Source organism: Eucalyptus grandis, chromosome 10 (genome assembly GCF_016545825.1).
Source record: "Eucalyptus grandis isolate ANBG69807.140 chromosome 10, ASM1654582v1, whole genome shotgun sequence".
In the NCBI taxonomy this organism is placed as follows: Eukaryota; Viridiplantae; Streptophyta; class Magnoliopsida; order Myrtales; family Myrtaceae; genus Eucalyptus; species Eucalyptus grandis.
Window position 1 is genome coordinate 31,527,508 of NC_052621.1, and position 25,061 is coordinate 31,552,568.

General features: G+C 40.3%; 5 protein-coding genes across 7 annotated transcripts; 2 read left to right on the top strand and 3 right to left on the bottom strand.

Annotated features, from left to right (window-relative positions):
- The first annotated feature begins 4,885 nt into the window (after positions 1-4,885).
- LOC104422803 (aconitate hydratase 1) lies at positions 4,886-11,365 on the top strand. Of its 2 annotated transcripts, XM_039303245.1 has the most exons (20): positions 4,886-5,254; positions 5,396-5,503; positions 6,063-6,223; positions 6,314-6,406; positions 6,576-6,752; positions 6,947-7,108; positions 7,281-7,425; positions 7,528-7,670; positions 7,747-7,803; positions 7,889-7,968; positions 8,050-8,125; positions 8,374-8,559; positions 8,732-8,799; positions 8,879-8,997; positions 9,103-9,224; positions 9,476-9,574; positions 9,678-10,157; positions 10,352-10,450; positions 10,542-10,784; positions 10,873-11,365. In XM_039303245.1, exons 1-20 carry the CDS (start codon positions 5,251-5,253, stop codon positions 10,951-10,953), a joined length of 2,703 nt encoding a protein of 900 aa, XP_039159179.1. In that variant the 5' UTR covers positions 4,886-5,250; the 3' UTR covers positions 10,954-11,365. The 2 variants fall into 2 exon arrangements, with proteins under 2 accessions (XP_039159179.1, XP_039159178.1); XM_039303244.1 differs by lacking the exons at positions 4,886-5,254; positions 5,396-5,503; positions 6,063-6,223 and having other exon boundaries at positions 6,319-6,406; positions 6,576-6,762; positions 10,873-11,364.
- Positions 11,366-11,401: 36 nt separating this feature from the next.
- On the bottom strand, positions 11,402-15,382 carry LOC104422804 (probable prolyl 4-hydroxylase 10). Of its 2 annotated transcripts, none has more exons than XM_010035232.3 (8): positions 14,951-15,382; positions 14,742-14,826; positions 14,047-14,144; positions 13,830-13,927; positions 12,948-13,077; positions 12,654-12,841; positions 12,352-12,440; positions 11,402-11,679 (listed from the first exon to the last, which is right to left on the bottom strand). In XM_010035232.3, the coding sequence occupies exons 1-7, from the start codon at positions 15,160-15,162 to the stop codon at positions 12,367-12,369; spliced, it is 885 nt and encodes a 294-aa protein (XP_010033534.1). In that variant the 5' UTR covers positions 15,163-15,382; the 3' UTR covers positions 11,402-11,679; positions 12,352-12,366. The 2 variants fall into 2 exon arrangements, with proteins under 2 accessions (XP_010033534.1, XP_010033532.1); XM_010035230.3 differs by having other exon boundaries at positions 11,402-11,831.
- Positions 15,383-18,469: 3,087 nt separating this feature from the next.
- LOC108955808 (probable prolyl 4-hydroxylase 10) lies at positions 18,470-19,956 on the bottom strand. Its single transcript, XM_039302991.1, has 3 exons — positions 19,751-19,956; positions 19,559-19,643; positions 18,470-18,583 (listed from the first exon to the last, which is right to left on the bottom strand). Exons 1-3 carry the CDS (start codon positions 19,954-19,956, stop codon positions 18,470-18,472), a joined length of 405 nt encoding a protein of 134 aa, XP_039158925.1.
- A 1,690-nt stretch (positions 19,957-21,646) lies between these two features.
- LOC104422805 lies at positions 21,647-22,497 on the bottom strand. Its single transcript, XM_010035233.3, has one exon. The coding sequence runs from the start codon at positions 22,485-22,487 to the stop codon at positions 21,831-21,833; it is 657 nt and encodes a 218-aa protein (XP_010033535.2). The 5' UTR covers positions 22,488-22,497; the 3' UTR covers positions 21,647-21,830.
- Positions 22,498-23,975: 1,478 nt separating this feature from the next.
- On the top strand, positions 23,976-24,677 carry LOC104423994 (uncharacterized protein At1g76070). The gene has a single exon (XM_010036402.3). The coding sequence runs from the start codon at positions 23,976-23,978 to the stop codon at positions 24,675-24,677; it is 702 nt and encodes a 233-aa protein (XP_010034704.1).
- Positions 24,678-25,061: the final 384 nt, after the last annotated feature.

Here is a 25,061-nt window from a genome sequence, read left to right on the forward strand (position 1 = left end):
TCAATATTAAAACTAGTTGGAGGTTTATTTTCAAGACTAATGTCTTGGCCAACACTCTCACTTTTGTATGGAAGGGAAAAGTACCAAAAAAGTTTTAAATATATGGTTTTGATACCAATTCAATCATAAACCTTTCAATTGAACCAATTTAATTCTAATTTTTTTCACATTGATACTAGTTCAGTTTATCCAGCCAATTTGGCCCGGCTGCCGACTTGGACACTAGCCAACCAATGAACACTAACATGACAATTTTTAAATATTTTTTAAAAAATTTCTTTTTTTCCTTTTCCTCTTCTTCCTCTTGGCCTCTTCTCCCGCAGTGGTTAGCAAGCCTCCAGTGGCTAGCAAAGGCTCACCGGCCCTCACCGGCCCTCACCGGCCACCTTGGGCTAGGCTGCAAAGCCCCACCACCTTGGGCTAGGCCTGCAAAGCCCTCACCGTTGGTAGGCTGCGAGAGAAGAAGGCCAAAAGGAAGAAGAGGAAAAAGAAAAAGAAAATGGAAAAAAATAATTAAAAATTTGAAAATAAAAAATTAGTTAAATATTATCATATCAGCATTTGCTAGCTAGTAGCGACCTATTAAGGATCCAATGTTATAGGACACATTACAATTTGTATGACCTGTTAATTAGTGCAATAATTAACTATTGAGTTTGCTTTACGAGCCATCTCTATTTTCTTTTTGTTAAATAAAAGATACAATACTTTAGTGCTAACATTGTTTTAGAAGAAATATAATTCAAGTATCAAATGCTAACCCGGCATGATCATGTGTTGAGTTTTTAATTGGAGGCTTCAACCTTAAACAGACCTACCTTAAGTTCTCGTGTGAGCAAAACATTTATGAATTAGAAAAAAAATGATTTTATAAGTTGTGTGTGTGTGTGTGTGTGTGAGAGAGAGAGAGAGAGAGAGAGAGAGAGAGAGAGAGATGTCTTGCTAGAAATGAAGTCTTGCTGCCGAAGTACAAATGATCTTGGTGCTTGCCATGATTGCAAACTTTAATTAAACGTTTGCCATTGGAGCATATAGAACTCGGTGAGCATGCGCATGCACGGATCTTGCGTTTGCGAGCTTTATCCTCTTTGATCATTCGTCTTCTCAAAAGTCTATTATTGATTAGAGAAGGAAAAAATTGGTGTGAACTATTCACGGATTTGACACATGATATCTCACATAAAACTTCCCTTCTAATCGCCATCAACAATTATGGAACACCATACACATTCAATGACCCTTCAAAAAAAAAATTAATGTGGAAATAATTTGAAATGACGAGTCGTCAAAGTTTAGCTTTTTTTTAGTGTGAAAATCATTGATATTCCCTACCTCGTGGGGAAGAAAAATATTTACAGACAATTAAAGGTTATAATTTGTGCAGGTATCGATATGCTAAAACAAGAAATGTAGTTTTACTAGGCACTCCACAAGATGAAGACTACTGGGGACAGCCCTTGTAGGTGGTAAAACCTCACCCCTCCTTTCCTAGCACGGGCTCCTCAACCAGCCCAGGAAAAGTGAGGCCCTCGGTTGATTGAGGGGCCCTCTTGATCATTCGTCTTCTTAAAAGTCTATTATTGATTAAAGAAGGAAAAAAAAATTGTGTGAACCATTGACGTTGATTTGACATGTGATGTCTCCCATAAGACATCCCTTCTAATCGCCATCAGCGATCATAGAACACCATAGAGGGCTAAAAGAACGTACTGTCTACATAGGAACACATGGCTGCCATCCTATTCATATAGATCACGATGACAAAGCAACTACATTGACTCAATCCACTAGGGAACGTGTAATTTTAGATACAAGATGAATTCTCTCTAATACGGGTTTATTATGATTATCGACCGCAATTTTTCCTAAACCATAGAGGTGAGAATATGCCCCAACACATTCCTCTATATTGTGTCAAATTTGTTGAACAAATGCCTAGATTAGAGCATATGGCTTCCGAAACTCAAATCTTAAAGGTCAATTTGTACCTTCACCAAGTGTGCATTGTGCGGTATAATATGAAAGATGTGGCACTTATAGTCCATCTATTCAATAATTGCCGGTGTAACTAACTTGGTACAATAAAAAAATAAAATAAAATAAAATATAAAGATTGCGGAGCCTCTGCATGGGAGCTAACTCAATTTAATTGATGTAATTCCAGAACAGCAAACTCGAAGACATTTAAGAATGAAGGGATGATACACGATTGGCCCTTATACAACAAGAAATTTGGGGCCACCGAGCAAGGCCCCGTAGGAAATAGGATTTGGCAAATTGGTCCCTCTCTCGGCATCCTATGATGCCCCTAATAATTGACCGTCTCAGAGGTTTCTCTTCATTCATGTATAAATATATTTTATGACTTTTGGCGTTGCTTAAAGGAAAAGAAAAGGATTAAAAAATTAAGATTCCATTTGTTTCGCTAGAAAAACTTAGTCAATGAAAAATATTTCTATCATTGATAATAATTTATGTCTAAATATTTTTCATGGATGTATAAGGTTTAAGAATTCTCAAATGGCTAATTTATTTAAAAAATTACAATCTAATAGACAATCTCAATTTTGTCCCGAACTTTTTTTGTTTAAAAAAAATCACAAACTTTCATTGTAATCTTAAATTTACCCCCACGTCAAAAAATAGCGACTAGTTTCTTCAAAACGATCAATATTAAAACTAGTTGGAGGTTTGTTTTCAAGACTAAGGTCTTGGCCAATACTCTCACCTTCGTATGGAAGGGAAAAGTACCAAAAAAGTTTTAAACACATGACATTGATATCAATTCAGTTCTAAAATTTTTAATTTGACTAATTTAATTTTAAACATTTTCACATTAGTACTCATTTGGTCCATTCGGTCAATTTTGATCTAGTGTTGACTTGGACATCAATCAATCAATGAACACTAACGTGGCAATTTTTAAATAATTTTTTTCCTTTTCCTTTTATTTTTTCTCTTCTTCCTCTTGAACTTCTTCTCCCACGGTGACCAATGAGCCTCTAGTAGCTAGTAAGGGTTTCGCGGCCCTCGCCCACTACTAATCTAGGTGAAGCTGCCTCACCCACGATGTTGAGCGAGGGTTGCAAATCCCTCACTGTCGGTGGGTTGTGGGAGAGGAAGGCCGAAAGGAAAAAGAGAGAAAAAAAAGGAAAATGAGAAAAAAAAATGTAAAAATTATTTAAAATTTGGAAAAAATAAAAAATTATATAAAAATTGCCATGTCAACATTCGTAGTAGCCAGCGTCCACGTTTGCATCGACCGGCCAACATTGATCGAATGGAGTAAATTTGCATCAATATGAAAAGATTATTGACTAAATTGGTCAAATCAAAATGTTTAGAATTGAATTAGTACCAATGTTATAGATTTAAGACTTTTTTCAAAACTTTTCCCTTGTATGGAACAATAGAAGCCTCTTGATGTGGGTAGATTTGAGACTGGAATGAGACTTAGTGATTTTTTATAAAGACAAAGAAAAGTTTGGGGCACTATTGAGATTTGAACTAAAGTTTAGATTTATTTTAAGGGAATTAGGCCATTTCTTGGTCATTGGTAAAGGCGTGACATCTTTTTTTTGATGGGTTGGGTCATAGGTCCATATAAAATTTCATGGGCGTGGGCTTTTCTCCAACTATAATGTCCATAAATATTAGTCTAAGTGATTTTTCAACTTTTTATATGCCGTAACTTAAAACGTTTGTACTAGTACTAACACGCGCTAGAATGCTTCCTAGATAAGTTTCTTCATTATTATTATTATTTCTTTTTAATAATCAGTACTTGCCAACTAATTAGTCATATGTGTGTTTAAAATGACTTTTACTTCTTTTTTTTTTTGCTTGCTCAATATTTTCTTACTTTTTTTACCCAAAATACCTGTAATTTTTACTATATAAGTGTCAACATCTAAATTTAGATGAAACTTTTTTACGTTTTGAATAATTAAGGGAAAATTCCAAAATGGGACAAAAGTGCTATCTTTTTCTCAAATAAGGACTTGAAGTGGATCTTGTTTCAAATAAGGACTTGAAGTGCCATCACTTTCTCAAATAAGGGCTTGAAGTGGATGTTGTTTCAAATGAGAACCTAAATTGGTTATGTTTGTTACAAATAAGGACATGACTTTTTGGCGATCAAGGATATTTTCGTCTTTTGCCATTTTCCGCCTTTTTTTCTTTCCTTTTTTTTTTTATTCTTCTTCTTCCTCTTCTCTAGTGGCCGGCCGACCACCGACGATGCCCATAGAGGGTTGGGCAAGGGCCACCCACATTGGCCCTTACTAGTAGCTAGCGAGGGCCAACCTCGTAGATGGCCCCTAGGTAAGGGTCGCCACACCCAAGCGACGCCATCCCTTGCCCGTGGCTAGCGTGGATGGTCCTCACCGGCGAAGGCGACCCTCACGCCAGCTCTTTGTGGGCATCGTTGATGGTCGGCAGCCATCGACGAAGAGGAAGAAGAAGAACTAGAAAAAAAAAAAGAAAAAAAAAAGGAAAATGCTAAATGACGAAAATACCTTTGACCGATCGAAAAATTTAAGCTAGTCAAGAACTGGCGAGATCGGGTCTTTATTTTGAAACAACCAAAGCCACTTTAGGCCCTTATTTAAAATAACCAAAGTTACTTCAAGTCTTTATTTGAAACAAAGTCCACTCCGAACCCTTATTTGAGAAAATAAAGACACTTTGGGTTTTTTTTTTTTAAAATTTTCCCAATAATTAATTATATACTTGATTTCGATAAAAGCAAACCAAAGTTATGATGTTGACTTCTGTAAACGGGCTCTAAATATCTTAATTTATGGATATGTTTTATGGCCATTTACGGAGTGTTTTTGCACCGCAAAACAGCAAAACAAGGAAAAAGAACAAGAGAAACAGGGTTTTATTTTTCAGTGGGCTAAATGGCGTCTTGTCTTTAGGAGATGCTTCCCATGGAGTATAATGTGATCTGCATGCAGGAGCAGTTTGAGCTACAGATGTTTGACATAAGGAGATGCCAAAGAGCAGAGCAGAGTACGTTGTCGACTGTGATTTCGTCATGATCAGCTTCGTGTCTCGCTCAGGAAGACCCTCCCATAAAAGCTCAACAAGTCACTCCCGGCTTTCTTTCAGTGCGCCTGCAATGGACATCACGACAAGAACTCACCGCTTCATCTGAAAAACAAAGTTGAAACACACCCAACTTCAACCCCCTCTCTCTCTCTCTCTCTCTCGCAGACCCAGTTGGTGTGTGTGTCGAATTCGATCATGGGTAATCTTCGAGATATATGATCCAACATGCGTTTCAACTGTTGTCTGTCGAGTTCTCGAGACGAATTAAGCGCGTTCGGTCGTGTGATTAACGAGCTCTTTCTTTTATTTGCTTTTGGCCCGTTTGTACTTATTGATGTAGGGAGTGAGAATCCATTCGAGAAAAGCATTTTGAGGACGCTTGAGAAGCCTGACGGTGGTGAGTTTGGCAAGTACTACTCTTTGCCAGCTCTCGACGACCCTCGAATAGGTCGAGTCCCTCTTTTTTCTTCTGTTTAATGCATGTTTTAGTAGCTGATGATTTGTATAGTATCGATGTTTGTATGAAGATCAAAATGACTGTCTTTCAACTTTTCTGTCATAAGCAAACAGGAGCAACAATTTTCTGTCGTTTTTGTTGGGCATCGTTATTATTCTTCACGTCCCGAGTCTTGTCTTTTCATTCTTTATGTAAATAATCTAATTATTAGAAGAAATTATTAGGAATCGAGCTAGGTGAAAGGTAGGCCGAGCGAACCAACTGGTGCAGATTTTGGTTAATCACTTTCCTATTCATTGCAAAAACTCTTATTTGTGTTTGTCAATGTCAATGCCTATTGTATTACATGGAGAACAGAATCATCTGCTTAGCTCTGTTGATTAGCACTCTTAAATAGTAATAGATCAGAACCAAGGGAAGTTCTGACACCTGTTGTTGTCTCCTTTTTGGGCTTTGTACAGTTTACGATATTCTGAAATAGTACCCTTCAGAACGAAGACAGATGTATGCTAAGTCATGTTTTGATGGAGAGTGAGTTTTGACAATGCAGATAGGCTCCCAATATCTATTAAGGTCCTCCTTGAATCGGCAATCAGAAACTGCGATGAGTTTCAGGTCAAGTGTGAGGATGTTGAGAAAATCATTGATTGGGAGAATACTTCTTCAAAGCAGGTTGAAATTCCCTTCATGCCAGCTAGAGTATTGCTTCAGGTGAACATTGTCGACAAATTAATTAAGGTACCTTTCACCTGAGACTTTTTAGTTACCACATTTTATGATAGCCGTTATCTTTTTCCTTAGGATTTTACAGGAGTGCCTGCTCTTGTTGATCTGGCTTGCATGCGCGATGCTGTCAAGAACCTTGGAGGAGACCCAGAAAAAATCAATCCAATGGTAAGCAATGAGTGCATGCGCTAGACCAGTGTTTTGTCTCACCTTGGAACCCAAAAGCCAAAAGGGGATAACGAATAGGGTGATTTTAATAATCGGACATTTAGAGGACAAACTCTATTAGTCTTCATGTAGATACTTAGACAGCTGATGCACAGTTTCTGTTATGCAGGTTCCAGTAGATCTTGTAATTGACCACTCAGTTCAAGCTGATGTGGTGAGGTCGGAAAATGCAGTGCAAGCGAATATGGAACTCGAGTTCGAACGTAACAAAGAAAGATTCGGTTTTCTCAAGTGGGGAGCCATTGCATTCCATAACATGCTTGTTCTTCCGCCTGGAGGTGGGATTGTTCCATCAGGTGATACAAGATAGTGCATGCATTTTCCAGGAGTCAGAAAGAAAGAGTTTATTGTATTCTATACCAACAAGTACTGTGTACTATGTTGAACACACTAGTGATTAGAGACTTAATCTAATCTCCTCCTTTTCTAGCATGTACTTTTGTTTAGACAAAAATTGATTTTGTTATATCTAATGTGTAGGTGAATTTGGAACACCTTGGCAGAGTCGTGTTTAACACCAATGGCATTCTATACCCTGATAGCATCATCGGCACCGATTCCCATACGACCATGATAGACGGGTTGGGAGTTGCTGGCTGGGGAGTTGGTGGAATAGAAGCTGAAGCTGCAATGCTTGGACAGGTGAAGAGTCCTGTGCTGCTCACGTAGAATTGGTTTTTGAAGTCCTTAGTAGAAGATGCAATTAGTCTTGCTAAGTTGATGATTTTTGCTGAAATGTCTACCTTCACAGTAGTTGACTAGTAATTGCTACACCTAGTTTTGCTTGAACCACCTCTGCCTGCTGAATATGCAGCCAATGAGTATGCTTCTTCCGGGGGTGGTTGGATTTAGATTATTGGGAGAACTGCGAGAAGGTGTGACAGCCACTGACTTGGTGTTGACAGTAACACAAATGCTGCGGAAGCATGGTGTTGTTGGCAAATTTGTGGAGTTCTATGGTATACAATTTAGCTATCTAGTCCACTAATGTGCAATTTTTCCTTTCTGGTTATGTTTACGTTTTTCCTTTATAATAATATTAGTGCCACTCCACTGTATAGGAGAAGGCATGAGGAAACTATCATTGGCAGATCGTACCACAATAGCTAACATGTCTCCTGAGTACGGCGCAACCATGGGATTCTTTCCAGTGGATCATGTCACTCTACAGTACCTCAAGTTGACTGGAAGAAGCGATGAAACTGTATGTTATTTCCAAACTACTGTGCGAGAAGCTTTAGCCGTATTTTCTCATCGGGACATCTGAGCTTACTGTGTAGGTTTCCATGATAGAGTCTTATCTGCGGGCTAATAACATGTTTGTGGACTATGATGAGGTAATGAGAAAGCTTTTTATCCAATTTCATTGTGCCACGCTAGTTGATATTGGTTATTTCTGACTGGAGTTCTGTATAAACAAAGCCTCCGGCAGAGAAAGTTTTCTCCTCTTATCTAGAGCTTGATCTTAAAGATGTCGAACCCTCTGTATCAGGGCCAAAGAGGTACAATCCGATGAATGTTCATGAAATGAATGAGTGCCTATTTTGTATCTGTCTCTTCTTGTGAGAATTAGGTTGTTTCAGGCCACATGATCGAGTTCTCTTGAAAGAAATGAAGGCGGACTGGCGTGCATGCTTGAACAATAAAGTAGGATTTAAGGTGCTCTTCTCCATGCTCTTATACCTTCTTTTTGCGCTATTACCCACCATACCGCATAGTTAGCATGTTCAATGGTACTAAGGCCTCTCAGGTTTTCCACGACCTTCACCATCAGGCAGCAGCAAAGTCCTCTTTGAGAAGAATTATGTGGTGTAGAATATTGATATTTCAAACGTTGGAAATAAGCTTTGGTCTTTCATACTTCTTTTCATCTAAAGCTAAGTTGGCCAACTTCAGAGATCTTTCAGGGATTTGCGATACCAGTGGAAGCCCAGAGCAAGTTTGCAGAGCTCACGTTCAATGGAACTCGAGAAAAGCTTAGGCATGGTGATGTTGTCATAGCAGCTATTACCAGTTGTACTAATACCTCGAATCCTAGTGTAATGCTTGGGGCTGCTTTGCTTGCTAAGAAGGCCTGTGAATTAGGATTAGAGGTTAGATGTTGTTCTCATCTAGCTTTTCCTTCTTTAAAATTTTGGCGGAGGAAATTGCCTGATTATGTAGAGGCCCTTGAGTGATTTTACATGTAGAAGGTTACTATGATAAACCATTTGCTCAGAGAACTGAGACAAATCAGTTGGTTTTCTAATTAGAATCTTCTGGCAGGTTAAACCATGGATTAAGACAAGTCTTGCTCCTGGTTCGGGAGTTGTGACCAAATATCTGACAAAGAGGTGCATATACTTCAATCTGCAAATCGTTTCCCAAGATTCTTGGTTATAGACACACTTGACTAATGGCTCCTTGCTGCAGTGGCTTGCAGAAGTACTTGGATCAGTTGGGCTTTTACACAGTTGGCTATGGATGCACCACATGCATTGGGAACTCAGGAGATCTCCATGAGGCTGTCGCTTCTGCAATTACTGATAATGGTGATCTCTCTGCTCATTCCTTCTCTTGGTTTCCACTATTTCTTCACCACGTATGTCCTAGAAAATCCTTCTGAAGATAGCCAGTTGTTGGTCTCCTATGACCAGATATTGTTGCAGCAGCTGTACTCTCTGGCAACAGGAATTTTGAGGGCCGCGTGCATCCCCTTACGCGGGCTAATTATCTAGCTTCTCCCCCACTTGTGGTGGCCTATGCTCTTGCTGGCACTGTATGTATTTTGTTGGTTCAATTCCTCTTTTTTTCACCATGGTAAGACAAAGAATGTTTTAATGAGATTTTGAGCCCCATCTTAACGACTGGCTAAGAGTGGTTGCTGCTGGCCACGCCGACTAGTCCAATGCTTTAATTCACCCACCGTGATAAAAACAAAAGCAGTCACTTTTGGCACATGGTCTGCTGCACTTGACAATCCAGTGGCTAACTGGCCATTGTATCCTGAAGATAATTTTTGTTCGGCAGGTTGACATTGATCTTGAAACAGAACCCCTTGGGCGCAGAAAAGATGGAAGAAGTGTATTTTTGAAGGACATTTGGCCAACAAACGATGAAATAGCAAAAGTGAGCAACTGGCCTGATTGAAAAACCATAAAGTATGGCTTAAGTCTTTCCTCCGGAATTGGCAATGTAAGGGCTAACTTATACTGGCCCTTCTATACTGCAGGCTGTGCAGTTGAATGTGCTTCCAGATATGTTCAGGGCCACGTATGATGCAATAACCGAAGGAAATCCTCTGTGGAATGGATTACTTGTGCCTTCTGGAACTCTTTACGCGTGGGACCCAGCCTCGACTTACATTCTTAAGCCACCTTTCTTTGAAAACATGACGATGACACCTCCTGGCCCTCGCAGCGTGAAGGATGCATATTGCTTGCTCTATTTTGGTGACAGCATCACGACTGATCACATATCGCCATCCGGTAGCATCCACAAGGACAGTCCTGCTGCTAAGTACCTGGTGGAACACGGGGTTGATAGGAGAGACTTCAACTCTTACGGGAGTCGCCGTGGCAATTACGAGGTGATGGTGAGGGGCACTTTCGCCAATGTCCGAATTGTCAACAAGCTCCTGGAAGGAGAAGTCGGGCCTAGGACGATCCACATACCCAGTGGGGAAAAGATGCACGTTTTCGATGCTGCCATGGTAACTTTTCGCTTGCGTGCATCTCTATTAACTTCTTCAGCTTGAACTGATAAATGCTCGATTACCAGGGACTTAGCAGTGAAATCAGTTGACTCAAGCCCATTCAACTTTGTTAATGAGTACAACTACGTTCTCAGCTGTCAACTGCTCTTTTTGGACAGCTTCACTAGTGTTTTTGTTACTTTCTTTCTCAGAGATACAAGAATGAGGGCCAGGACACTATTGTCTTGGCTGGTTCTGAGTACGGTGTAGGGAGTTCCCGGGACGGAGCTGCCAAGGGTCCGATGTTAGTGGTACGCATACCTTCAGAGGACTCTTTTCTTTTTCCTGGTTATATGCTTTTGCTGTCACCACTGATATCCTTGCAACAATAAAAAATTTTAGGGGGTGCAAGCGGTCATAGCAAAGAGCTTCGAGCAAATTCACCGCAGCAATCTAGTTGGAATGGGAATTATCCCGCTCTGTTTCAAACCTGGAGAGGACGCCGAGACGCTCAGGCTAAATGGCCACGAAAGATACACGATCGACCTTCCAAACAAAGTGAGTGAATTGAAACCCCGTCAAGATGTGAAAGTAGTGACGGACAACGGGAAGTCATTTGCATGCACATTGCGCTTTGACACCGAGGTAACTGGATTTCCCAGATTATACTTCAGCCATTCATTTATACTTAACCTATATTCTTGAATGTTGAACCCACCCATGCCTTGTGCAGGTGGAGCTGGCTTATTTTGATCATGGTGGTATTCTGCAATATGTCATCCGGACCTTAGTCGAGGATAAGCACAGAAAGTGATAGCCCCTATGTTACGGAAACTGGAAATTCAACATGGGTATTATATTAGACTTGGGAATCGAGCACGATGTGTGTAAGTTATGGAATGAACATCCATTGATCTTGAACTAAACCTGGGAGTGATGTTTAGCCAAAAGAGAGACAGTCATGAAAAAGTTTCTTGTGCTTGTTAAGGCTATTCACGGTTCCATGGGAAGTAAGTGGAAGCGACCAAATTCAAGTGATTCGACAGAACAGCAAGTATCGAGAGCACAGGGAGAGGCATATGCAAGTTGGTACATGTTTATGGGATCAGACCTGACTATAGTTAGGACAATTTAAGTATTCCATGTACAACGTACTCTTGTTCCGTGCGAATATCTCATTGTATGTGTCTGAACTTGCAGAGTCCCAAGGAAAAAGAAGGTTGATGCGGTCAAACTGAGTAAAATCGAAACAGGTGCTCATGGATACAAAAGAAGAAAGAATATCACACCTCGCATTTGTAATCTCGGTCATTCTCGTCAGCATCTCAAGCACTACAGTTCCTTCTAAGAGAAATTTTTTAATTTAACCAAAAAAAGAAGAAAAAAAAGAAGAAAAAGGAACAGAACTTATCTTCCCTGTGTCTGTTCTACAGCTCTATCTCAAGTTACAACAAGAAAAGTAGTCGCAGTCAGCACAAAGGTAATGAACCAAGATCTACAACATGGAAGGATTGTCTGCTCGCACAGGACCATAAGTGATCTGAGACAAAAGAATGATGATTCATCTTAGACTTCTTTCCAGTATGATAACAGCATCACATCACGAACTTCATTAGAACATGCAAGTGTAGGACAATGTACTGGAGCGGTCAAAGTGATCAGCTGTGCTCTAAGGACCGAAAGTAGTCCCTCCTGTAGGTGAAAGGATGTATAAAAATATGATACAAAAAAGCTGCTGTCATCAGGGTAGCTTTAAAATGCTAAGAAACCAAAGGAAGCAATGGACGAAATTTAATCATCAGCTTCCCGAAATGATCAGTTTTCAGTCTTCTTCATAGTGAAAGAAAAAGAAGTTTTCAGTCTTCTTCATAGTGAAAGAAAAAGAAAATTGACTAAAGAACATTCCGTATCAGAAACTTCTTTTCACATGCCTGGCTAATATTAAGCCTGATGGTTCGAAAAGTCAAGATCGAACAATTGTTCAATCAGATAAGACAAGAATTTGCCAGAAACCGGCAAATCCTGAAATGTGGAAGACTCGAGTTCGGGGAAGGTGGTGAAACAAAGGCGACATCTTTTGACAGCCATTTGTCAGGACACATTGGAAAAGGACTCAGATGCTTTTGCTTTCACCAAATTTTTTTCTGCCAGACAATATGATTATATGACAATGTTAATTAAAAGGTGCATAGATGATAAGCAGAAAACTCACCTTCCGTACGATAATTCAGACCTTGTACTCATGGACACGCATCCATTTGGTAGATGACCACTTATTACCCTTAATCACAGGGCAACCACCTGAAAGCAAAGGGACGAGCTTCTCTCAGTCAGCATTCGACAGTGCCGGGTTTGAAAAATATAACTTTAGGGAAATCCTCGTGCATTCCGGCTTTTAGATTTTTATTAGAAGCATGCCAAAGTACTGGAAAAGAGCCTTCTTCTAGTGTCAGCATTATCGTCATTGGTGATGAAATCATTCTTATAACCTGATCAGCAAGTATTACAACTGACCGTGCAAACTAGATTCATCCAATGTGGCATCAGGTCTCATGCTCCAGAAGAGCAAGGCATCCCCCATCTTTGGTTTAACAGACAAACCCTTCTTCCCACAATCAGATAGCTCATTCCACCAAGGAACAGAACTGAAATTCCCTTTGGCAGCAGGAAATACTGTCTCACCTCCTTCCTCAACATCTGAACTGTACCATAGAGCAAACAGAAAAGTAAAGGATGATGAAATATTGACCTAGACAGCCAGGAAGATCTCAGGATCAACAATACAGTAGATGCAAACAATCTACTTACAGGTACATGAGAAGTGTAGCCATGCGCTGACCACCATTCCTGGTATTATATTCGTCAAGGAAGTAATCGAAATGTGGCTCATACTTCTGCCCAACTTCATAGTGCAGAACTTGAAGTCCTTCTCCATTCTCTGGATTTTGGAATTGTCAAATGATTAAGGCATAAATCTAGATATAGTCCAGAAGATATTTAAGGAGGTATAGAGTGACAAAAAGGAATGCTATAGTAACATCTACTTTAAGACAAATATCAACAAATCTCCTTGGTAACTGTAAAACAAATAGGTTAGTAGGTTCAAACTGTTTATTCTCAAAATTTCTCCACATACAGCTCTATGTACAGAAACAACAGCTACCTCACAATATTTCACAAGTGCAAAATCCTCTAAAACTCTAGAACAATGCTCTAACAAGGCTGAGAACTTACTCTAAATGAAATCTAAACTCTCATGCAACACTCACAAGTTCTACAAGAGTTCTGTATACACACTCATTGAAGCGTTACCCTAATTCTTCTTCATTTGTTTTTTCTTTTTCATTTTTTGTTCTTGTAAGAAACACCCAATGTCAATTATCCTCAGGAGCAAGTATGATCCTTCGATTAGATACACATATTCCTCTCCACATCTGTAATACTTGGGGAAATTGCCAAAATACAGGAGCTTTATTTTTGGCCTGTACCTATATATAGGAGCTTACTATACTCAATTACTCCCACGGTTTCACAAAAGCATATCTTTGTGAAGCTAGAAAAAGGAGCAAGGAAGAAGTGACAACAGAACAGGTAAAAAACACTACTCTGAAACTTGGTAACGGCAGCTGAGAAAAATGTTGAAAATGGGTATCCACCAGAGCAAAACCTTAATGCCGCTGAGCCTCTTACCTACAGGTATGAAGGTGTAATCTGCAATTCTTTTCTCAATGTCTCTAATTATTTTATCACGTCCTCTCGCCAGAAATGTTCCATAGCTCGTGCGTACCCTACATGAGGAAGTAGGAGCTTCTTATGATTAAGTATAGCTAATAATTCAAACTCGCAGTACTTGGAGATTCAAATTTTGTCCACGCGCCATTGAAGATGGAAAATTTCGGGTCCATACCTGCTATCTGTACTCTTCCCAGTTTCACTATCTACCACTGTTGACTTCTCCATGTTAGGCGCTGCAAGTTCAATGAGGTATTCACATTCTTCCTTAGACTGCAAACAGGCAAAGGGTGTAGAGTCGTGATGTGCAAATGGACTTGCCAGCCATAGACCACTATAAAAATGACAATTTCTACCAATTTAAGCAAATAAAGGCAGTTTGCGGCAGAAAATGTAGAATAAAGTATTTTAATTGATCATTAAGTGCACCAAAACCTGGTGCATAAAATGGGGAAAGAACTGAATCATGGGTTGAATGACTCATCAACAGGAACTCTCTGTCTAAAATATTTGTCATTATTGTCTTTTCTTCTGGGAAGGGATCCACTGAACTAGAGAAAGAGAGATATTCAAGAATCTCACGACATTCCGTCACGATGCATCCACAATTGCTTACAGCGATCAAGAGATTCAAGAATTCATACAAGGATTATGCCGATGCACATTTCACCTAAACAGACACGCTAAAAAAATAAACTTTCAGCTAAATTAATTAATTCCACCGGAGTTACTAATAGCTTCTTACACAAGAGCATCGGCATATAGATCTAGCCTTGGCATTGAAACTTTCCTGTTGCAATTGCAATCTAGACCCCCTCAACAAGAAGAAACGATACATTCCCAACAGCGACAAGATAAACAGAGACTCACCAGAAAGTTGTGATATACAAAAGCTCTAGGCTCCCACGATATGACCTCCACCCACTGCTCCGCTCGACCTTCATCCCCCTTGCTCCTGCAAACGCCACGCAACACACAATTCGCCTCCGATCAAATCAACATTCCGCCGCACACCACGCCGCATCAACAAACGCAATCGAAACGCAGTCGCAGCGAAATGCGAGCAAGAATCCCCGCACCTGTCGACGGTGTTCCTCACGATCGAGGCCAGATCGTTGGCCTTCCGCCGGTCGCCGCCGGCGGAGGAGCCGCCGGGCATCGAGAGGATCCCGAGGGCGAGGAGGATCAGCACGACGAAGGAGAACACGAGGAGCAGCGTGAGGATCAGGGTCGAGGACGGCGAGCCCGCCGCCCTGCGCCCCGGGAATCGCGAGGTCCTCTGCTTCGCCATCCGGAAAGCCGATTCGCGAGAATGCCAAGTTCGATTTCCGTAGAGAGAGAAAGAGAGAGAGAGAGAGAGAGAGAGATCTGGGGAATCGAAGACTCGATCGCGCGTCTGCTGTCTGAAATTTTTATTGCAGGGATGTCGCGAGAGGTGGCGCCGGCAGGCCGTTGAAGTTTTGGGGACGTACAGCGTGCTTCTTATCTAATGTTTCCATGTCCCTAACGACTGTTCATGGAAGAGCGGTCGTGCTATACTTTAATTTTATAGTCCTTTCATTGCGTAGATTAATTTATCGTGAGATCTGGTTGCCTGGAGTACTTGGATGGATATGATATATTTGTGAATAATTTGAGTTATTAAAATCGTTTTATAAGTAAATGACATAAAATAAATTTTCAACTTTGACCCGATGTGTAATGCCGTTAATAAACGTTACATTTATTTAATTTGATCTCTGAACTTTCGTTCAATATGCAATGTGACCCTTAAAATTTTAATTTGTTTAATGTGATTCTCTAGATTTTTTGTATATGTGTAATTTAATCCCTAAGCTATATTAAAATGTTCAATTTGTCTATGAATTTAAATTTATGGAAGGATAATATTGAGCATTATTATACAGTATAGGGACTAAATTGAGTATGTAAAAAAAGTCAATGAATCACATTAAGTAAAATAAAAGTGTAAAACACCACATTATATAATGAGCTAAATTTTATGAATCATATTAAATAAATTAAAAAATTTTGAATCACATTTCATATTAAGCCAAAGTTCACGAATATCATCATTCCTTATTTTATCATCTTTCCCGCTTAAAGTCATGACTAACTCACATAACATTATCATGCTCAGAATCTTTGAGACATTTTGCCGTGGAATTCATGATTTTCTAAATTTCTATAGAATGACTCTCGGTTTCGATTTTTCAATCATGTATATGAAGATCACGCATGTCCAAATTCGCATCGACCAGGGACGAACTACGGTGGGATCCATATATGATCCATTCATGGGGAGACGACTTTTTCTTAATAAGCTCCTACCGACAGGAATCGGTATTTAATTGCGATCACATCATCCTCAGTCCACTTCTAGGCCTGCCTAACTATATATAATAAAAATAACAAAAAAGATAAAATGTAAGGAAAAGTCAACGATAACGACTGAACTTTGCGTGGCGTGGTCGTGACAGAGATAGACGCATCCGCCGGGAAAGTTCAAGAGAGATTATTGACCATTCGTTCAAATCTCAAGCCAAAGAAAGTTCACATGATACAAAGCGGACATGCACAGAAGCTATCGAAAATTAAGGAACTTTAACCTCAAAACATAAGAATTACTTCTTCAATTTTTACCATGATCTACGAGGGATCACCAATAGCAATCCGCAAGTGAACATCTTGCCTCCTTTTTTTAACGAATAACTGTTTCTTCTTGTGCTTAACCGTCGATGATGCATCACCAACAAACACAATGAAATAAGAAAAGCCGAGTCTTGCAAACTGCAATCACATAGACCTTGAAAAAAGAATAAGAAATTTTAAATGTGATTTGCGATTGAGAACGCCTCTAAACTTTTTTTATATGTGCGTGATTTATTCGGTTTGGGTCAAGAGCTCTGCCCCAAATAATAGGGAAACGTAGGCAAATTAATTTTCAGATCGACCCTACTCTTAATTTGTAAAATTAACTTTATTTTTTCACTTATTTTCGGCAATTTAAAGTTTAATGAAAAATCTCCCAACTATCACGAATTGCTTAAATACAAGCGAATTCCTATAGAGAGAAACTCTGAATAATACTTGTATTGCTGAAATGTAGTGGATGATGCAAATGAGAGGAATGACACCCTATTTATATAAAAGTCGATCTATTTATAATAGTTGATCTTCTATACAATCTAATGGTAGAGAATGCCAATTATTACCTAATTGATCCGACAATAGAGATGCTTTTGATCTAATAGAGGATATTGATCCTTATTGCATTAATCCGATGGTAGATATTAACTCTATCCAACAATTCAGGATATCAATCATTGTCAAGTAAATCCAATGATAAAAATTGAGTTAACTTCCAAAAAGGTTATAATCGTGCAACTTCCAAATGTAAATAGCCAGAAAAATAGTCCTAAGAGAATTGCGAATACTGCATTGACCGAGAGTCCTCTTCCCTTATAACGACATGCTTTCAAATCATAACCATGTGGGCAATGGTTGGTCGACTCACAAGCTAGGTCACATCCCCTCCTTTACGAAAGCTCTTTCTCTGAGACAAAACTTGAGACCGATGGGTCAAATCGAATAATTTCTCGTCGGCTCACACAAGCGGACAAGAACGAAACTTAAAATAAATAAATAAATAATACTAAATAGCATGGGGGACGCATTTATTGTGAGTTTTCACCAAAATTGGAGCGATCTAATGTCAGAAAGATAAAAGTATCATAAACTCTTCTATTTCGACGAGTCCCCAACGTGATTAGACGTTTCTAAAATCATGGAAAAGTCGGAAATAGTTTTCGAATAACAATCAATCGAGAAAATCTCCACTGCAAGTAAATAGAAGTTGTAATCATGTAAATATAACTCTTGTATTTAATTTGAATTTTGTACACGTCGTAATTTTCAAATTTCAAATTAATATAAGAATACGTAAATTACCCTTGCTGCATCACCGACAGAGTCCATTTCATAATGAATGCATTTTGTCAAAATCATATCCGTTGATCTCGTGTTGATGCCCTTCATGTGATCAATGTACTCTTAAACTCATTAATTGCAAAAATAATAATTTTTTTCCACCAGGGCGATTTTTATTTTTTTCTTTTTACTGTCTTGATGTAAAAGGTGTCAATTTAAATAAGCAGTGTCGGAGTTTCTTTTTCTAGATATCTAACATATTAGAAATTCTCTGTGTTGGTAATGAAAAATTACTAAACAATGTTTTCAAATAAACGACCCATTCATAAAATTTCGAATAGAAAAGATAAAATTAATATTTTATTTTCCCCTTGCTAAAAGATTATTTATGAAATAAGAAAATTTAATAGAGATAAATCATGTACATTATTATTCTCCTACTTGGCGGAGGAACAGGTGCAACAACAGTGAATCCTCAGTTTCGGTTCGACCAAGGCTCTCACGCAGTCTTCCAAATCCTGACCACTCGCTCATGCTAATGGACATTCATCGTTCCTGATTTTTCCAGTCGCCTTTCGGACGTGAGATTGGCAGGTGCTTTCGGCCTTGGTGCTCGCAGACCGAGTCACGGCACCACGGAGAGTTGCATACATTGTCAAAGCCTCTCCTCATTCATCAAAAAGAATGCGCAGAATGTTGACAGAGAGTGGCTTGTGATGTTCCATGGAGACCCATGCATCTGGTGGGCTCACGAGTAAAGCTGAAGCACCCTTTCGTCTCCACTGCAATCAAATTCTAATTCAATAGAAGGGCATATAAAGGCATCCATAACAGAGACTAGTACAATTACACGTACCTGTTGGAACGTTGAACGTTGCAGGAGCAGCTTGAGCCTCCAAAAAGATACATGCCCAGATCATAATTGGGGAATTTGAGCAGAACTAGTTTCTTGCAGTGAAGCTGGTCCGGGCTAATGGCGACTACGGTGCACCGCTGAAGTTGGGAAATTTCGGGTCCATACCTGCTATATTTACACTTGCCAGTTTCGCTATCTACCACAGTTGACTTCCGCATATGAGGTGTTGCACGTTCGATCAGGTACATTCACATTCTTCCTTAGACTGCAAACAGGCTAAGGGTGTAGAGTCATGATGTGCAAAAGGACTTGCCAGCCATCGACCTCAATAAAAATGACAATTTACTGTCAAATTGAGCAAATAAAGGCAGTTTGCGATGGAAATTGTAGAATAAGGTGTACTGTCATCATTAAGTGCACCAACCTGGAGCATAAGATGGGGAAGAACTGAATCATGGGTCGCATGACTCATGAACAGTAACTCTAAGTTCTGTCTCAATATTTGTCCTTACTGTCTTTTTTCTTTAGAAGGCAGTGTCCTTTTAGTATTCCACTGAACTAGTGAAAGATAAACTGTTAAGAATCTCATAGCATTCCGTCATGATGCACCCGGGATTGCTTAAAGCAATTGAGAGATTCAAGAAACCATACAACAATTATGCCAAAGCTAATTTCACCTAAACAACATGCTGCAAAAAGAAACTTTCAGCTAAAAAATTAATTCTACCAGAGTTATTTTAAGAGCTTCTTATACAACAGCATCGGCATATACATCTAGCCTTCTTTAAGCCATTGAAATTCTCACGTTGATGCATGTTCCAACGACCCAAAATTGCAATCTAGACCCCTCAGAAGAATAAAAGAAACATTTCCAACAGCAACAAGATAAACAAAGACTCACCAAAAAGCTGTGATATGCAAAAGCTCTTGGCTTCCATGATATGACCTCCACCAACTGCTCCCTTCGACCTTCATCCCCCTTACTCCTGCAACGTCACAGAAACAATTCGACTCCACTCAATCACATTCTGCCACACATCACATCACAACGCAATAGAAACCAAATCACAGCGAAGTATAAACAAAATTCAACCTATCAACAGTATTCCCTACGATTAAGGCCAGATCGTTCGCTTTTGGCCTGTAGCCAGAGGAGCTGCCGGGCATCAAAAGAATCCCGAGGGCGAGAAGGATCAGAACAACGAAAGAGAACATGATGAGCAGCACGAGGATCAGAGTTGAGGACAATGAAGCCGCCGACTTACAACCTGGGAACTGCGAGGTCCTCTGCTTCACCATCCGAAGCCAATTCACTAAAATGCCAAGTTCAATTTTGGTGGGTGGAGAGAGAGAGAGAGATCTGGGAATCGAAGACTCAATTGCAGTCTATAAGGGGCCAATGTAAGATAGTGAGGAGATGAAATGGACCAAGACGCACAGACTGTTTACCGCTATGCAAAAGCCATTCAGATAGATATGCTGCAGCAAGCGTGAGAAATTTGACAGGAATTGAAGATTGTAACGGTAAATTACCATTTCACAGAACTGACATTTGCTCAGATCAATTAGTAACAAGTAAAAAATTATCCCATTCGATCCAGTTACTTTCTGGTGAATCAAACCATGGTTTCAATTGCTTAAGCACACAAGAAGCTAAGATGAAAAGCAGATCTGAACATTGAAATTACTTGAATTAAATTCATCAAGTCTGCTTCAGTACTCTGAGATAAACCATATTAACTGGTCCATAACATTTTTGTATTTTGGCCAAGACAGGCTTCAATGGAGTGACTTCATTGACCTTAACAGATCTTTGCCAAAGCAAGGAATAGGTACAGTGAAGCAAAATGATGTATGAGCAGTGTGTAGTATTTGACAGTAAATTGAAGATCAACAACAATGATCGAATTTGACCAAAAAAAGAACAACAACGATCAAACAATATTGAGGTCACACATGAATAGCAATGCAGGAAAAACATGATGATCTTTCAATATATTATATGGGATTGGGGAATGTATCAACAACAGCAGCTATGCCTTCCCCAATAAGTAGGCTCAGCGACAAGGATCCTCTTATGTCATTACATTTTACATATCATGATATCAACATGAGAAAAACAGGTGAATGGAATAAGGAAAAAGGAAAAAAGAAACATGATTTGAAGATTCCAATTTAACATGTCGTCAAGCACCTAAGCCCAACACAGGTACTCAGAATCACATCAAACACTCCCACTAACTTAAATCAAATCAGATGCGGTAAGAATTTTCAGCTGTATCCCCCTGACTATAAAGGGTTTAGTTCCCAATCTTCCATTACTTCACAACGGTCCCTTCTCCACAAATCAAAAGAACATCCTAGAACAAGTCAAGCACAAGATGCAAAATTATCAGATTCCACCTAGAAATCTATCTATATGCGTGTATATAAAGGATAAAGATAATCAAGCACTTCCCATTAGTATTATGAGTTTTCTGAATTGCCAAGGGCAACAGAATACAGGGCTTGTTTTTTCTTCAGTTCTATGTGATCTTGTATTTCAAAGTCAATCCACAACATGGTGTTGTATTCACTTAAACGCCTCTTGCTCCAGAGACCTCCCACAGAAAGGAAACAATATACAATCTTGTATAGAGAAATGAGAGACAAACATCAGCCCAGCCTCCAAATTATTGACAATTCACCTCAAGAATGGTTAATGGTACAACAGTGCCCCCAGGGTAGCTCACTTTAGAATGGATTTCTATCACAAATAGAACATATGAGATTATACATATTTTAATGCATACTATTCACCCACCATGCCTCCCAGCAGCATAATAATAATCTAAACCGATCCCAGGTAAAGCAAAAGCTGAAATCAGATAGCAAAACTCCACCGAATTAAAAAGCATACATTTCACCCACCATGCTTCCTGACTGCAAGATAAGAATCTAAACCAATCCCGGGTAAAGCCAAAGCAAAAATCAGATAGCGAAACTGCACTGAACCAAGAACTTAATTCATAATTTTATTGAACAAGTATAGAACAACACCATCCCGGGTACTCTGTTTTACACATTCCACTTCTATGAGACTATCATAATCCGTATACAACACAATCAGCCAGTCCACACTATCAAACGTATACCAATTCCCCCAACAACAAGAACACGCGGAAACTCTCTCATCAAGTCTCGGAAGTCACGTGCAGAGCCTTGTTCTTAAACCGATACCTCGGCGCCCTGGGGATCACCTGGCTCGGCCCCATGTGGAACTGACCCGTGCCGCTCATCATCGGGGGCCCGTCGTCGTAGACATGGCCGACGAGGCGGCCGCAGGAGTTGCAGATGATCTTGGTCCGCTTCCGCTGGATGCCCCAGTAGTCGAGGGTCTCGAAGAAGGGCCTGATCTTGTCCTCCTTCTCGAACCGGAACTTGGAGGCGTCGACGGCGGAGAAGGAGACGGAGTCCTTGTTCCCGGCCTCGAAGTAGAAGTCCGGCGGGTAGAGGTGGTGGGCGCTGAGGTTGAGGTTGGCCCCGCACTCCTTGCACGTGTAGATCGACGCCATTGACGACGGCGGCGGCGGCGGGCGGCGATGAAGGGCTGAGCATGCGAAGAAATGTTGACTTCGCCGGGGGCGGACGGAGATCGAATTGCCTTTCGTCTTCGGCGCGTAACGTCCGGACTGGTTTATTATAACCGAAGACTCTTCTCGGAAGCGGCCGTCCACCCACACGACGCCGTCGGAACCGTCTAGAAGATTGGAACGACGTCGCATTGGCCAAAAGAAAATTCCAATTGGCAGTGGGATGTGGTGTGGTTTTCTCATGAGCAATACCCCCATTGACTTTCAATTTGAACCGATTTCTAGAGATAATTTTTGTAATTTGTATTGAAGTGAAAGCTTATCCAAGGCTCCAACTATTAAAATATTTGATTGTCCTAATTCAACGAAATCTAACAATTTCGAACTCGAATCAACGCCGAATCTCCAATTAGAGATAATATAACTAATGAGTTCTCAACATCATGCATATGTCATTATGACGGTATATAAATATAACTAATGAGTTCTCAACATCATGCGTATGTCATTATGACGGTATATAAATTGGTCAATTTGTTACAATAGGAAATATAGGTATACCTTAACCCTGCGAAATATTTCACTGGCACCACTAATCAGGCAGGTCATGAGCAAAAACCCATGTGGGTAAAGTCGAACGCGAATTCGTATGCATTTTTTGTATTTTGGGGATCGAATCCTTACATGACCCGACCCGACCCAGCCCGGCCCGGCCCAACCCGCCAAACACGGACCGACTTTGGGGCTATGCTTTTGGTGGCAAAGGAAAGGACGAAACGACATTGACAGAGCAAAATTCAAATGAAAGCGGAAGCGAAAGGGCTTTTCACTTGAGGGACGGCTCGCAATCTGGCGGCCTCCCCAAGCCGAAGCTTTGCAGATCCAGAATATGACAAAAACAGACGGCTGGCTTGTCTAGACGTCCGACGTAAGATTCAAGGCCTGTAGATTTGAATATGAATGATGTCAAAGAACAAGAAAAACGGAATCTCTCCTGGTTTTCGCATTGGTGATTGCTCTTAGACCACGAAACGATAAAAAAAACATAGGTGCTGCATCGGAATCTCCAAGATACTATGGCAATCCGGGCTATACGACGAGGGGGTCGAAATGACGTATTAGGCTGGACGCAAATTAATGCACACGAAATGACTCTTCGAGAGCCCATAACGAATGGCTTTGGCGACATGTAAAAGAAGTAATCATCCCGGATCATCATTCGCTATAGATTCAAACGGCCATCATTCGCTCCAGATTCGAATGAGTCAAGCGTGGTCCGGAAGGATTTGTTCTGTTCCGAATCTACGTCCAATCTAAGCATGGGAAACTGAGTGATTGGTCTCCAATGAAGCATGCTTTCTCGCTTGATTCCTAAGTCGTTACCTGGACCTGAACGAGCATGGTCTGCTAATTTCTTATCTAATTTCAGACACAATCATCATAAAGAAGGCCAGGTCAATCCTTACATACCTACCCACAATGATTGGTGAAGACCCATTACTCAATCCCGGCCGGCCAAAGAAAGGTCATTTAGCTGTGGAATTATTATTCTGTCAACCACTCCAATTTTCTCTTTTTTCCTCTGTCATGCCTACTTAATGAAAAGGTCAACTGACTCGTTCTCCTACTTCCTAAAGCCTTAGCTCTCTTGTTACCGCATTCTTCATATATATATACATAGTCTGTCTAGGACAAGAATCACGGATTCAAGAACCATAAAATTGCCTGACCAATAGTGCAAACCTGATGGAGAAGGGGAAGCCATCGAAACTGAAAGGCATGTTGCTCAAGTTCCTGCCGAAATCGCCGACTGCAGTTACATTCCAGAGTCCGCCGATCAGTCCCAGAAAGGCCACTCCGGGGAAAGCGCTCTTGATTCCAGCTGCGTCGATAATCCCAAAGGATGCTAGAAGAAGAATGAAGAATGGAAGCTTTGATGCCCGAGAACCTGGCTCACCAATGGTCTCGTGCATAGGACAAGTGAAGAACAAGAAGAAAAAGACGAAGCTAAGGCTCAACAGGCAGGACTTGCCTCCAATGGGAGAAACCAGATTGGAAGAGAAACGTCCCAAAGAGGTAAAGAAAAATAGTCATTCATCTTCAAAATTTCAGCTCTTCAAGACAGCAAAACGCGGGCAAAAATCTGATATTGCTGACAAGAGTAAGCCTTTGGGTCTGGAGAAAGTGCCCTCCCTGGCTGATGTGAAGAAATTTGCAAGTGGACGCGGTGTACTGACCAACTTCGACTGGAGGGATCACGGTGCAGCAGTGGTTCCAGATTGTTCGGATGATGAAGAAATAGATGGGGTGAAGAAGAAGATCATACCCCATTCTGCACCCATTGTGCTTGGCAGAAATGAAATTGTACTAGAGCCCAAGAAAGAGATAAACTTGTGGAAGAGAAGAACCACGGCTCCTCCACCACCGCTTCAGCTGAAAATCTGTTAGATGATTTGGTGAATCTGGACCATATCACAATATGTATACTTGTTAACATTATATTTGTACAAGAATTTGCAAGAAGGCACAATTAAGTGTTTGGTATGATCATCTCAAGAGGTGCACATACCATGCTTTTTGTTTAGTTATACTTATTAGAGCAGTCCAAACACTTTCTTTAAACTCAGAGTAGCATGAAATGTTCTTAAGTATATAACTTACCATTTTTCTTTTTTGCTGAAAATAGTAGCTTTAAAGTTACCACCAAAACAATGCACCCAGATATTAGCAGCATAAAAAGTTTATTTCAGCCAAGCATTTCACAGAGTGAAATGGAATAGAAAGCATTTTGGCCATGCTTTTCACAGAGTGAAATTGCATAAAACTCAATAT